Source organism: Octodon degus, unplaced genomic scaffold, assembly GCF_000260255.1.
Source record: "Octodon degus isolate 3935 unplaced genomic scaffold, OctDeg1.0 scaffold00045, whole genome shotgun sequence".
NCBI lineage: Eukaryota > Metazoa > Chordata > Mammalia > Rodentia > Octodontidae > Octodon > Octodon degus.
The window spans coordinates 9,926,475-9,939,740 of record NW_004524621.1 but is presented as its reverse complement, the minus strand read 5'-3'; the positions used below and the strand labels follow the sequence as shown (position 1 = coordinate 9,939,740).

General features: G+C 42.6%; 1 protein-coding gene across 1 annotated transcript in view; it reads left to right on the top strand.

Annotated features, from left to right (window-relative positions):
- The first annotated feature begins 6,827 nt into the window (after positions 1–6,827).
- Positions 6,828–13,266, top strand: part of Melk (maternal embryonic leucine zipper kinase) — a 111,859-nt gene continuing 105,420 nt past the window's right edge. Inside the window, exons 1-2 of the mRNA XM_023716075.1 lie at positions 6,828–6,920; positions 9,097–9,346. Of these exons, the coding sequence (XP_023571843.1) occupies positions 6,828–6,920; positions 9,097–9,346 (343 nt within the window). The remainder of the gene's footprint in view (positions 6,921–9,096; positions 9,347–13,266) is intronic.

Here is a 13,266-nt window from a genome sequence, read left to right as displayed (position 1 = left end):
TCAGCCCACCAGGGGGCGGGGCTGGCTGGCATGTGGTGCTGGGGGATTGAACGGCAGTCCCTGAGATTTGCTTAGCTTAGCTTGTTCTAAGTAGGTGCTTTAGACCACTGAGCCACCTCTCCAGCCCATCCTAGTTGTTTTTAAGAGATCTTTTCTTACTTTTTCACTAGCCGCAATGGTGTCTTTAAGGTCAGAAAGTCTATTTTCACTTTCACTCAAATGGTTTTGCCAGCTTGTGACTGAGATTTTAATTTCCTGCATATTACTTTGAACCTGTTTCATACATTCTATTTCTTTCCTGTATTGTTTATTCAGGGGTTCCATCATTTTTATATTCTGCTCTATTTTTTATCAGTGTATTCTTTAGAAGTACTTAGTACTTCTTTGATTACAGTTATCACTACATTTTTTAGTCAGAAATTTTTTGTGATCTGATTTCTTCTATACCTTTCTGCAGCTGTTTCTTTATTTCCAATGCTATTATTTCAGAGATATCAGGTATGTGATTTCCAGTTTCCTCTATGCTAGTGTCTTCTGCATTTGTACTGGGTGGACTCGGGGCCTGAGACTGCATTTTGTTCCTTCTGTTTATCATTTTGCATACCACTGTCTTCTGACCTTTGGTGTAGGGCTTAGATAGAGATATTACCTTAGCACTGGTCAGGATCTACGAAGTTCAGATTCCTCCAGGTGGGTGCTGCTTGGATATGGCTGGGGTCTGGCTTCTGTGCTCCACTTCTTCCTGCTGCAGCCATTGGAGTTGAACCCTTTGTGTCACTCTGGCAAGATGTTCTGCCCCTGAAACAGCTGAGTGGGTCTTGCCTCTAGCCTCTTTGCAGGGAATTCTGCTGAAGGGTTTCCACGCTGCGCCTGCACTCTGGGTCGATTCAGGATCTGAAGGCCCGGGTGGTCTCTCTCACACCCGGCCTAGGCTCTGGGTCGACTCAGGATCCGCTCCCAGCTGCCCTCCTGCCTCAGCCTCCTGAGTGCCCGGGTCACAAGCTTGCACCACCACGCCAGGCACCGGTAGACTCTTTTATAAATGGCTGTTTCATATAACGGAATGTAGTGGACTCCCTTTTGCCTCAATAAACTCTTGCCAACATCACGATCTCTTAATGACATAATTAATAACTCTAAGGTGGTGCCACACCCCTGCAGTCCTAGCATTTGGGAAACTAAGACAAGAAGACTGCAAGTTTAGTCCTGCCGGAGCAACTCAGCCAGATCTTGTCTCTAAGTAATAAAGAAATAAATAAAATCAAAAGACCTAGTGATGTAGCTCAGTGCAAAGGCCCTGGGTTCAAGGCTAAAAAACAAAGCAAAACAAAAAGACTTATGAAATACTTTTTTCATCCCCCTAACAACTCCACCCATTTATGCTCCTCTCCCCCCAAGTTTAATTATTTTTGGCAAGAGTATGTCGCACAAGGTCTTGTGCGAGTCCATTGGGAGTTACAACACGTCCAGCCTCTGCCTGAGATCTACCCGGCTCTCCAAGCCACGTAACGGGAGACTGGAGTATGCTGCCACCGCGTGGTAGCAGTGCGCTATAGTCACGGGTGCCCGCGGTGAGATCCCGGGAAGCGGGACTGCCTTCTCTGAACCTACCATCAGTTAGTAGACACCATACTAGAAAACTTCTTATAAAATAATAAAATAAAGGAATGTTGTATCTGTCTGTTTCTCTCTGTCTCTGTCTCTGTCTCTGTCTCTGTCTCTCTGTCTCTGTCTCTGTCTCTCTCTCTCTCTCTCTCTCTCTCTCTCCTTTCCTTCCTTCCTTTTCCAGTACTAGGAGTCGAACACAGGTCCCTTTCACGGAAATACATCTGCAGCACTTTTTAATTTATATTTACTTTGAAACAGGCTCTCATCTAAAATGCCTAATTTTCCAGACTCAGCTCCAATTTGAGAACCTCCTCCCTCCACATCCCATAGCGTGGGTATTACAGGTATGCACCATCATGCTTGGATTTATACATTGTAGTAGGGGGCCTGGAGAGATGGCTCAGTGCAATAAGCACTTTCCTGGCAAGTGCAAAGGCCTAAGTTCAATTCCCGGTTCCTCAAAACAAAACCAACAACAACAACAACAAAAACATTGTAGCAGGTACAACTGGACCCCAAGAACCTTATATATATTATCTCATTTAATTTTCACATACAGAAATATTAAGCTGGGGAGATAGCTCAGTAGCATATGGGCCTGGTTAGCAATCCTGAATTTGATCCCCAGTACAAAAAAGAAAGAAAGAAATATTAAATCACTGCATGTTCATGGTAAAATAAGGGTAGAGTGGGAGAGGCTGGGGGTGGTACACTCCAGTAACACCAGCACTCAGGAAGCTGAGGCATGAAGGTCGTTGCATGTTTGAGACCAGCCTGGGCTACAAAGTGAACTCAAGGCCAGTCTGACCTTCAGAGTGAGATCCCATCTCAACAAAACAAAGCAAAAGAGTGGAGTTAAATGTCAAAAATTGTTCTTTAAACTGAGCATGGTGGTACTCATCATAATCCCAGCACTCTAAGAGGTGGAGGCAGGCAGATCTCAAATTTGACTACAATGTGACCAACTTAGATTTTTTTTTTCCAAGTTAGTGACTTAGCAAGACCCAGTCTTAAAATAAAAAAGGTCAGGGAAAGTAGCTCTGTGTGAACCTGTGAATGCCCAGGTTTCAATTCCCAGTACTGTTAATAATAAAATTTTTCTATTTCTTACTACTTTCCCTGTGGACATGTGCTGGATTCACAGGCATTTCCTCCCCCTGTTCTCCAAACTGACAATTGACACAGGGTTCCACTGTGTAGTTCAAGCTGTCCTTGAACCCACTATGTAGCCAAAGCTGGCCTCCAATTCACAGCGATCCTCCTGCCTCAGCCTCTAGAGTGCCTGGATTACAGGTATGCAGCATCATGCCTTTCTTTCTTTCTTTCTTTCTTTCTTTCTTTCTTTCTTTCTTTCTTCTGGAGATTGAATCCAGGGCCTCCTGTTTTTATTTTATTTTGAGATGGTCTCAGTAAGTTGAGCCTTGAATTTGCTTGAGTCTCCTGAGTAGCGGGACCACAGCTGTGTCACTGTGCCTGTGGCCACAACACCTTGGATGCTGGGTGGACGCCAGGGTGCTATGCTTCCTAGGCAAGTACTCAACCACTGAGCCACATCTCCAGGTCAGAAACATACATACAAATTGTACATAAAATAAAGTTAATTGAGTTGCTTCTGTGTAAGAGACTGGGCTCAACCACACAGACAGAATCTCTGGCTCCCATTTTTAAGAGTCCGATTTGGGAGTTCAGCATTTTACCTGCTGGCTATGATGAGCCTTGGAGAAAGTGGCCTGCGAGGGAGGCATGTAAGTACACAGGAGCAACAGTGTGAAGTAGGCATTCCTCGGGGACCTATGGTTCAGGCTTCCCAGATTCAGAAGACCCTAGTTTTGGAGGTGGTCACAGCAGACGCTAAACTTCCGGTGCTCCGCCTCGTTTACTTGAGGTCTGTAACTTCACGGGCTGGCTACCATGAGGAAGGGTGCTGGGAGAGCACAAACGCAGAGTCAGGCACAGTGCAGGGTGAGATAACAAATACAGGGATTCTGAAACGGGGAAGGCAGTCATATCCAGGTACAGAATATCCTCTGGAAGATGAATCCCCAGACCAATCGCCCACCTGAAAGAGGTGGGCCCAGCCTGGGAGCTGAGCCTGCGGCCCCGGGGTGGGGGTGGGGGGGAGTTGTTCTTCATAGAACTTTCTTTCCGGTTTTTTGTTTTTAAGGGGGTTTCTTCATACAACTTTCTTTCTTTCGTATTTATGGAAGGGTCTCAGGGTGTTCAGGGTGTCACTACTAGATCGAACTCAGGCCTCCCAAGTGCTGGGATTACAGGCGTATTCCACCACACCCACTCTTAATTGCCATCTCAGCGTGTCGCGGGGATGGGGCTGGCACTGCAGGCCAGGGGATCGAACTCCTAGCCCCTGTGCCTGCTTGCAGAAGCTTTAATCCGCTGAACTATTTGGCTGGCCCTGAACCACGTTTCTGGAAAGATAGATTTAATCTACAGTGTTATGCCCTGCTACAATAAAATACTCATTCTTAGCAGCACACAAAGCTTTCTCTAAAATAGACCACATAGTATTCCAAAAAGCCTGCTTAAATAAATAAAAGGAGCAAAATCATCTCATATTAGCAGACCAAAGTATCCTGAAATGTGAAATCAATCAAAAGAAATCATAGAAATTTTACAAACACTTGGATAGTAAATAACTCTGAACATTCAGTGGGTCACAGAAGAAATCAGGGAAGAAATGAAACACTTCCTAGAATTTTTTTTTTTTTTTTGCAGAACAAGGGATTGAACTCAGGCCCTTGCGCTTGCCAGGGAAGCACTTATTCCACCTCCCTGGCTTGACATTTCCTAGAATTAAGTGTTAATACCAGTACAACCTATCAGAGCTCATGGCACACAATGAAAGTGTTCCTGAGAAAAATGTACTGCTGTGATGGTCCCAGCAGAAAAACATAGCAAGCTCAAATAAATAACCTAATAATGTGCCTAAAGTTTTTCAAAAAAGAACAGTCAAACTTAAGCCTGGTGTAAGGAAGAAAATTATAAAAGTCAGAGCAAAAGTAATGTAATTGAGACAATAAATACAAAGAATCAATTAATCAAAGAGCTAGTTCTTTGAAAGAATAAATAAATAGATAAAGCTTAGATAAGTTTACCAAAAGAAGGAAAGAAAAGACCCACATCAAAGCCATTGGAAAAGAAAAAGTGAAATCATAATGAACACTGCCAAAATCCAGAAGACTCTTGTTTGTTTGTTTTTGTTGTTTTGGTACCAGGGATCAAACTCAGGACCTTGTGCTTGCACTTATTCCACTGAGCCATCTCCCTAGCCCCTCCAGAAGATTTAAGTAACTGATACAAAAACTGTACTCCAAAAAAACTGGAGACTCTAAGAAATGAACAGATTCCTAGATACATATAAATTAATAAAACTCAACCAGGAACACATGAAAAACCTGACTAGTCCAGTAATGGGCAGTGTGGTTGAGGCAGGAATAAAATTTAACAACTAAAAAATCCAGGACCTGATGGATTTGCTATAGAATTCTTCAAGAACTTCAGTAAGGAGATAATCCCCATACTCCTCAAACACTAATCAAATTGAGAGGAAAGGAGTGCTTTCAAACTCATTCCTGGAGGCAAGTATTATTCTTATTTCAAAATCACACAAGGACCCAACTAAAAAAGAAAACTACAAGCTAATCTCTTGCATGAACATAGATGCAAAAATCCTCAAAGAGGTACTGGCAAACAAAATGCAACCGATCATCAAAACATGATACATTATAACCAAGTAGACTTCATCCCAGAGATGCAAGGATGGTTCAACATACAAAAGTCAAAAAATTTATTTCCTTATTTTGGTACTGGGAATTGAATTCAGGACCTTGCGCTTATAAGGCAAATTTAATATATCACATAAACAAAAGCAAGGACAAAAAAAAAAAAAAATCACATGATGATCTTAATAGACACAGAAAAACCTTTGAAAAAATTCAGCATCAATTCATAAAAAAACTTATAAAAACCGGTATAAAAGGAACTTATCTCAATCTGATAAAACCCATTATGACAATCCAACTGCCAATATCACATTGAATAAAGAAAAGCTGAAAGCTTTCCCACTAAAACAGGAACAAAGCAAGGATGTCCAAAATTACCACATATCTCAGTTACCCTTCTTTCATTGCTGGGATAAAATACCTGGCACCCAAAATGAAGTAAGGAAAGGTTTATTTATATTTAGCTCCAGTTTTTGAAGATTTCTGTCCATACTCAGCTGGCTCTCAGGCAGAATGGCACATAGCAAAGGGCAGTAGTTCACGGTAGCAGAAAACAGAGCAAAAGGAGGAGCTACAGCAGCTGCCTCACTCCTTTCATTATGTTATAAGAAGGCTACCCTGGGACTGGGGGTGTAGAACTCATAATGTCAGGTCCTCCTCCTGCTCAGGATGAGGATGTTTACAAAGTAAGAACCCTGGCTCCCTGCTGAGTCACTTAATTAAACTTCTAAACTTAAGTTGACACAATGTATCAATCAGTACACTATACATGTTCAGTATATTTCTCAAATGTAGCCAGAACAATTAGGCAAGAGAAAGGAATACAAGGGAAAGGCATAGGAAAGGATGAGGTCAAATTCTCATTATTTCCAAATGACATGATCCTCTCTATAGAAGATTCAAAAAATTCCACTTAAAGTCTCTTAGAACTAATAGCCAAATTCAGCAATGTAGAAGGATACAAAATCAACCCACATAACTCAGTAGACATTCTTCTACACCAATAATGAACAGATTGAGAAAGAATTTAGTAAAACAATACCATTGTACCCACAGAGAGGAGAGGGAACATCATGTATTACAAACACGGACTAATACAAATTATTTTTAAAAAGGTGTAAGCAGTCCTTAATAAAATATAGAGAGAGAGCAGGAAACTTCTATTGTGATGCTGAGTTAGATTTTATGAGGCCTTGAGCTTCCTAATTAACTGGTTTTTCTCCTGGCGAGCACAGGTTTTAGTCAGCTTCAGAGCAGGGGAGGTATGCCTCCAGCCTTTGTGAGTTGGAATAACCGCCACAATACCATTCACAATAGCTTCAAGAAAAGTTAAATACTTAGGAATTAATATCACAAAGAAAGTGAAATATCTCTACAATGAAACTACATTACTCTGAAAAAGGAGATTGAAGAAAATGGACATCAGAAAATGGAAAGATATCCCCTGTTCGTGGATAGACAGAACCAAATATTGTCAAGATGGCCAAACCTCCAAAACTGATAGACAGATTTAATGCAGTCCCAATTGAAATACCAACAGCCTTCCTTGTATTTCAGAGCTGGTTAAAAACAGTACGGTACTAGATAAAAACAGGTAAGTGGGTCAATAGAACAGAACGAAGGATGCAAAAACAATCTCTGGCACATTCAGCTATCTGATCATTGATAAAGGAGTAAAAAATATATGATAGTGGAAACACAGCCTCTTTAGCAAATGACGCTGGGAAAACTAGTTAGACACAAGCAGAAGATCGATTCCATATGTCACCATGAACCAATATAAAATCAAAATGGACCAAATATATTAAAAAAGAACCATTTAATCTGCTGGAAGATAAAAATAGGAAAAGCTCTTGAAAACACAGGCACAGGAAAAGACTTTCTAAACAGAACTCCAATTGAAGAAATAGCATCCATAATCAACAAATAAAGTTATATCAAATTTAAAAGCTCCTGCACAACAAACAAACCAATCAATAGAATGAAGAGACAATCTACAGAAAGGGAAATAATTCTCTTTGGCCAGGGAAACAACTATTGTCAGCTACTTCTCTGATAGAGGGCTCATACCCAGAGTTTACAAAGAACTAAAAGAAAAGGAAAAAAAAAAAAAACCTTCTAAAATGAAAGACCCCATGAAAAAATAGGCAACTGAAATGAATAGGCACTTCTCAAAAAGTGAAGTACAAATGCCAATAAATGCACAAAGAAATGCTCAACGTCTCTGACCATCAGAGAAATGTAAACTAAAACTACATCTTACTCCAGAGATAATGGCTACCCTAAGAAAGCAAGTAATAGCGAACCTGACTGGACTGTACAGAAAAAGGGACCCATCTACGTTGTTGGTAGGAAGAAACTAGTGTAGCCACTATGGAAATCATTGTGGAGAGTCCTGAAATAACTTAGACTAGAAATTTCATTTAAGCCAGCTACTCCCCTTCTTGGTATCTTCCCCTAAGTTGAAGACATCATATAACAGTAATGCATGCATACCCATGTTTGTAGCAGAACTCATGGTAGCTGAATCTTGGAAGTCACTTATATATGCATCAATGGATGATGGATAGCCATTATATATGTATACATAATGCAGTACTGCTCTGCCAGAGAGGATAAATTTGAGTCATTTGTAGGAAAAGGATGCATCTTGACACCATAATGTTGAGTGAAATAAATTAGACACACAAGCATAAATATTGCATAACTTTTCTTAATTGAAAAATACAAATTATAAGTAATTTTAAAAATCAAAAGACACTAGGAAACAAGGAGATAGATTTCTCTCTCTCTCTCTCTCTCTCTCTCTCTCTCTCTCTCTCTCTCTCTTTTTGAGACAGGGTCTCACTGAGCAGTTCAGCCTGGCCTTGAACTCACGTTGTAGCCCAGGCCGGTCTCGAACTCACAGTCATCCTCCTGCCTCAGCCACCTAAGTGCTGGGATTACAGCCGTGTGCCACCACATCGGGTGAGACGAATCTTTTGAAAAGGGAAGGGAATCCAGAGATGAGGGAAGGGGATGGGGAATAAAAAGGATATTTTAAATACATGCACCTACCCACAGAGAGGAGAGGGAACATCATGTATTACAAACACGGACTAATACAAATTATTTTTAAAAAGGCGTAAGCAGTCCTTAATAAAATATATAGAGAGAGCAGGAAACTTCTATTGTGATGCTGAGTCAGAGTTTATGAGGCCTTGAGCTACCTAATTAACTGTTTTTTCTCCTGGCGAGCTCAGGTTTTAGTGAGCTTTGGAGCAGGGGAGGTATGCCTCCAGCCTTTGTGAGACGGAAGAACCGCCGTTGGACAGGGGGAGCGCGAAAACCAGAACTCGGACACCGGGCACTTGTAGGTTACATTAATTTTAGGAAAGAGAACCTTTCCTAAAAGTTGAATATGTCAAACTTGGCATGTCCTTGCCGGGTGGGAAACCTTAGCGCGTCCTCTGCGGGTCGCTTACTGCAAATTACTTTAGCCTAAAGCTTCAGTCCTACCGCTGAGCCTCTGGAACGCCCGCCCCGGCGGACCGCCCCGCCCCCCGCGGACCGCCCCGCCCCCCGCGGACCGCCCCGCCCCCCGCGGACCGCCCCGCCCCTTCCGGCGTGCGAGCTTTGATTTTCTTGGCGGGCGGAAGCAGCAAGTTCTGGAGTCGGAAAGGTTCCAAGTGGGAGTTTCTCGTTTCAGCTGCTCTGCTGAGAGGGCTTGCTGGCTGCTCTGCCCTTTTGCCCTTCTCGCCCGGTCTAGCCCTCCACCTCGCAGGTCAGTCCTCCTGCCTCCCCTCCGCACCTCTGGGTGAGGGTCGCGGTCCGCGCCGAGCGCGGGGTGCGACGACTGGGGCCCAGTTTGCACCAGACTCGCGAGCGCGGACCTTCCGGAACCCCACCCTACCAGCCTTGCTCCGTTGCAGAGATTCCTAGCCTTTTGCACCCCGGTTTTCTGCTCTGTGAGGACTATCGGAGCTTCTTCCGAGGGATATTCTCGAGGCGCGCGGAACGTTTGCCACCCAGGAGGCTGAGGTTGTGACTTCCTATACCTGTTTCTTCGACCCTGACGGTCCCCAGAGAAAGTTCAGAGAACGGTTTCAAGTTATTTCTGTTTGCACAGTGCAGTTTTCTGGAGCACTTAAATTTAAAAAGGTGCCATCACCCCCTTTTCAGAGTTCAGATCCTGTCTTTGCCGGAGTAGTAGCTTCAGAGCTTCACACTGAAAGGGTGCCTGGAAGATGGTAGCCCTTACAGGAACAGCAAGCCTGCTCCCATCAAGAGACCTGTTTCTGGGAAGAAAGTCAAATTGCCCTGAAATAGCGTCCTAGGAGAGTGATCAGCCTTCTGGCACCTAGGAGAAGTAATTGTCCCTTTAGTATTTGTGAACTGCTACAACGTGAGTTCAAGGCCAGGCTGAACTGCTCAGTGAGACCCTGTCTCAAAAAGACAGAGAGAGAGAGAGAGACAAATCTATCTCCTTGTTGCCTAGTGTCTTTTGATTTTTTAAAATTACTTATAATTTGTGTTTTTCAATTAAGAGAAGTTATGCAATATTTATGCTTGTGTGTCTAATTTATTTCACTCAACATTATGGTGTCAAGATGCAGTTCACAAATACCAGCACAAATACCTGTCTCAAAAAGATACACACACTCTCACAAATTTAATTAAAAGCCTCCCATTATCTTGCCAGTGTCTTTTTCAGAGAAGTTCTGGACTGCAGTTATATATGCCCTCATTTCTTTTATTTGAGACATCTAGAAGACGCTCAGGGTTGCTTTGGTGTCTCCTCTCCTTTGTTGTCAGCATTTCAGAAGCTGTTTTGTACATTGATAATATGTTTGGGTTATTTCAGTCGCAAATCTTTTGGTGTTCTGTGTTCTGTTCTCTAGAGGATAAATTGATTTAATATTTAATTTCTAAATGAGAATTTTATAACTAGCTTTAGATCCACAAAATTTATTTAGTCTTTTTTTTTTTGGTTGAGATAGGATCTTGCTGTGCAGTTCAGGTTGTCTTGGAGCTCACTTTGTGGCTCAGGCTGATCTGGAACTGGAAATGATCCTCCTGCCTCAGCCTTCTGAGTGCTGCGATTACAAACGTGTGCCATCACGCCTGGCCTTCCACAAAATTTAAAAGTCCAATATAATCTATCAATAGATAGTGTACCACCTACGGGGATTTGTGATATGAGCACTACGTGTGTGTGTGTGTGTGTGTGTGTATAATATATATATGTAAAATGATGTTCCCTGGATTTAATAGGTACAATTTACTCACCCAAAGACATGTCATAACTATTTTTTTTTTTTGGCTTTTATGAGGCAGGGGCTTGCTTTTTTTTTTTTTTTTTTTAAAGGTGGTCTGGCTACATAGTTCAGGCTGGCCTTGAGCTCGTAGTATAGCCCAGGCTGGCCTCACACTCATGGCAATCCTCCTACTTCAGCCTCCTGAAGCAGGCCTACAGGCCTGTATGTATCACCCCTCCTGACTCCACCTGGTGTAATTGAAGGAAGGGGGTTGGTAGAGAAAATTAGAGGAAAAATGAGGTTCATGGTTTCAGTTTTAATTTGGTGCAAGCTAACCTGTGCTAGTTGGCTGGAGGTGATGAACTAGAAGTTTAAAACTTATTTGAGAACTTTCTGTTAAGAAGTTAATTGAGGTAGTCTTCTATTCCTAGAGAAGTGAATTTCAACATCATATTAGAAATTATGTTCTCTTTCAGCGGGTGACAATTAGAAATAACCAGATCTTTATATGGAATTTAGACAGGTGCAGTGGTGGCAATTAAACACTTCATGAAACAGCCACCTCTTCCATTTTCCTTTCCCCTCAAAGTGTTTTTTGGTACTGATGACTGAATTCAGGATCTTGTGCTTGCCAGGCAGGCACTTATGCCACTGAGCTATCTCCCCAGCATAAGAGACAGGGTCTTGCTATGTAGAACAGTATGGTCTTGAACTCTTTTGTAGCCCAGGCTGGCCTCCCACAGTGATCCTCCTGCCTCAGCCTGCTAAGTGCTGGGATTATAGGACTGCATCAATGTGCCTGGCTCATCTCATGGTTTTTATTTTAATTTTCATTTATTTATTTATTTACTTATTTATTTTGTGGTACTGGGGATTGAACCTGCAGCCCATTTTTAAATTTCTTAATTTTGAGAAGGGGTCCCCCAAGTCACTAAGTTGCCCAGGCTGGTCTCTAATTTGGGATCTTCTAGCCTCAGTCTCTCAGTGTATGGGGTTTATCAACATGCATCACCATACCCAGCTGGCTTTAAAATCTTTATAATGTGTCTGTGTTTCTTCTTTAGTCTTTGTGTTGTGAGTATCCCAGTCATGCATTACTTGGAATTTTGTTTTTTAATGAACCTGCTAGGTTTTTGTTTCTCTATTTAGAACTGAGGGTTAAATTTTGTTTTTCTATTTAGAATTGGGGATTAAACCCATGACCTCCGTGCTGAGCCACATCTCCAAACCTTTTGAAACAAGGTTTTTGTTAAATTCTCCAGTTTGTTGTGGAACTTGTGATCCTCCAGCCTCAACCTCCCACAGTGGTGAGATTACTGGTGCATACCATCATGATCAACATTGTTTTAGGTGAGGGGACTCACTGTGTTGCCCAGCTGGCCTTGAACTCCTTATCTCACCTGATCCTTTTGTCATAGCCTCCCAAGTAGCTGTATGCCACCATGTCCAGCTCTGTAGTAGTTTTTTAAATGATTACCACTTCAAAGATCCTGCCATATCCTGAAGTCATGACACTATTGTTTTGTTTTTCTTTGTTTCAGACAAGTTTTTTTTTTTTTTAGAAAAACCTGCCTGCTTTGAACTCAAGGAATATCCCAAACTGGCCTCAAACTTGTGGCAGTCCCCGTGCCTCAGTCTTCCTAGTGCCGTGATTATATAGGCATATGCCACTGTAGTGGATTTCTGACTGGTGGTCAGCTTGTTACACCCCGCTGAATTAAACGAATGTGGTGCTGGGTGCGGGGGAGCCCTCCTGAGGATTGTTGCCAGTAGGCAAGAGGCAGAACAGAAGAAACTGTTGGTATGCTATTAGGGATGCTATTTGGAGAAGCTGTTGGGGTTGTGGAAAGCTGCTAGTTTTCTTGGGCTGTTCTGCTGGAGGACCTTGTCATGCTGCTTTTCCTGAGGAACCTGGCTGTTCTTGTTAAGAGGAGGAGCTTGGGACCTTGTTGTTGCTGATGATGGCGGTGGTTCATTTTGAGGGAGTTTTGGTCCTCATCTTTAGCATTGTCTCCTGGCTGTGGAGGTAAGATGGTACACTGCTCAGCCTTGTGGAGAAGCTTGTCATGTTGGCTTTCCTGATGGGAACTCAGCTTTCCTTGTCACTGGACAAGCTCAGGTTCTCACTGTTGCTGAGGATGGCTGTGTTACCTTTGGGGTAGCTTTGGTGCTTACTTTGAATATTGTTTCCTCGCTCTAGTTTAGATCCCTCAGCCTGCTAGCATGGATCCTTCATCCCGCTGGCATAGACTTTCTAGCTTCCACTGCTGACCTTTGGGCCTTTCCAGCACAGATCCATGAAGCAGGCCCGCGTGAGACTTTGTCGTGGTCTGTGGGCCTCCAGTTGAACTTGTAGGAGGCAAGTTATGAGCTCTTGGTTTTCAGCTGGACTTATGCAAGATATTAGGATCCAGGCCCTCAGCTGGATTCTTTTGTCTTTAGTGTGGACAGACTTCTTGCACTACTTGTATATGATTCTTTGGGTAGTTTATTATAAAATAATACTATAAAGTATGTCCTGTATTGCATTGTTTCCCTTGCAAAACCCTAAACCATGACAGCCACCATGCCCGGCAACAGTGTTCTTTTAAATGTTTTATAAGTTTATCTATCATAGCTGTGTGTTGAAAGTTTGAGACCAGCCTGGGCTACACAGTGAGCTCGAAGCCAGCCTGAATAGC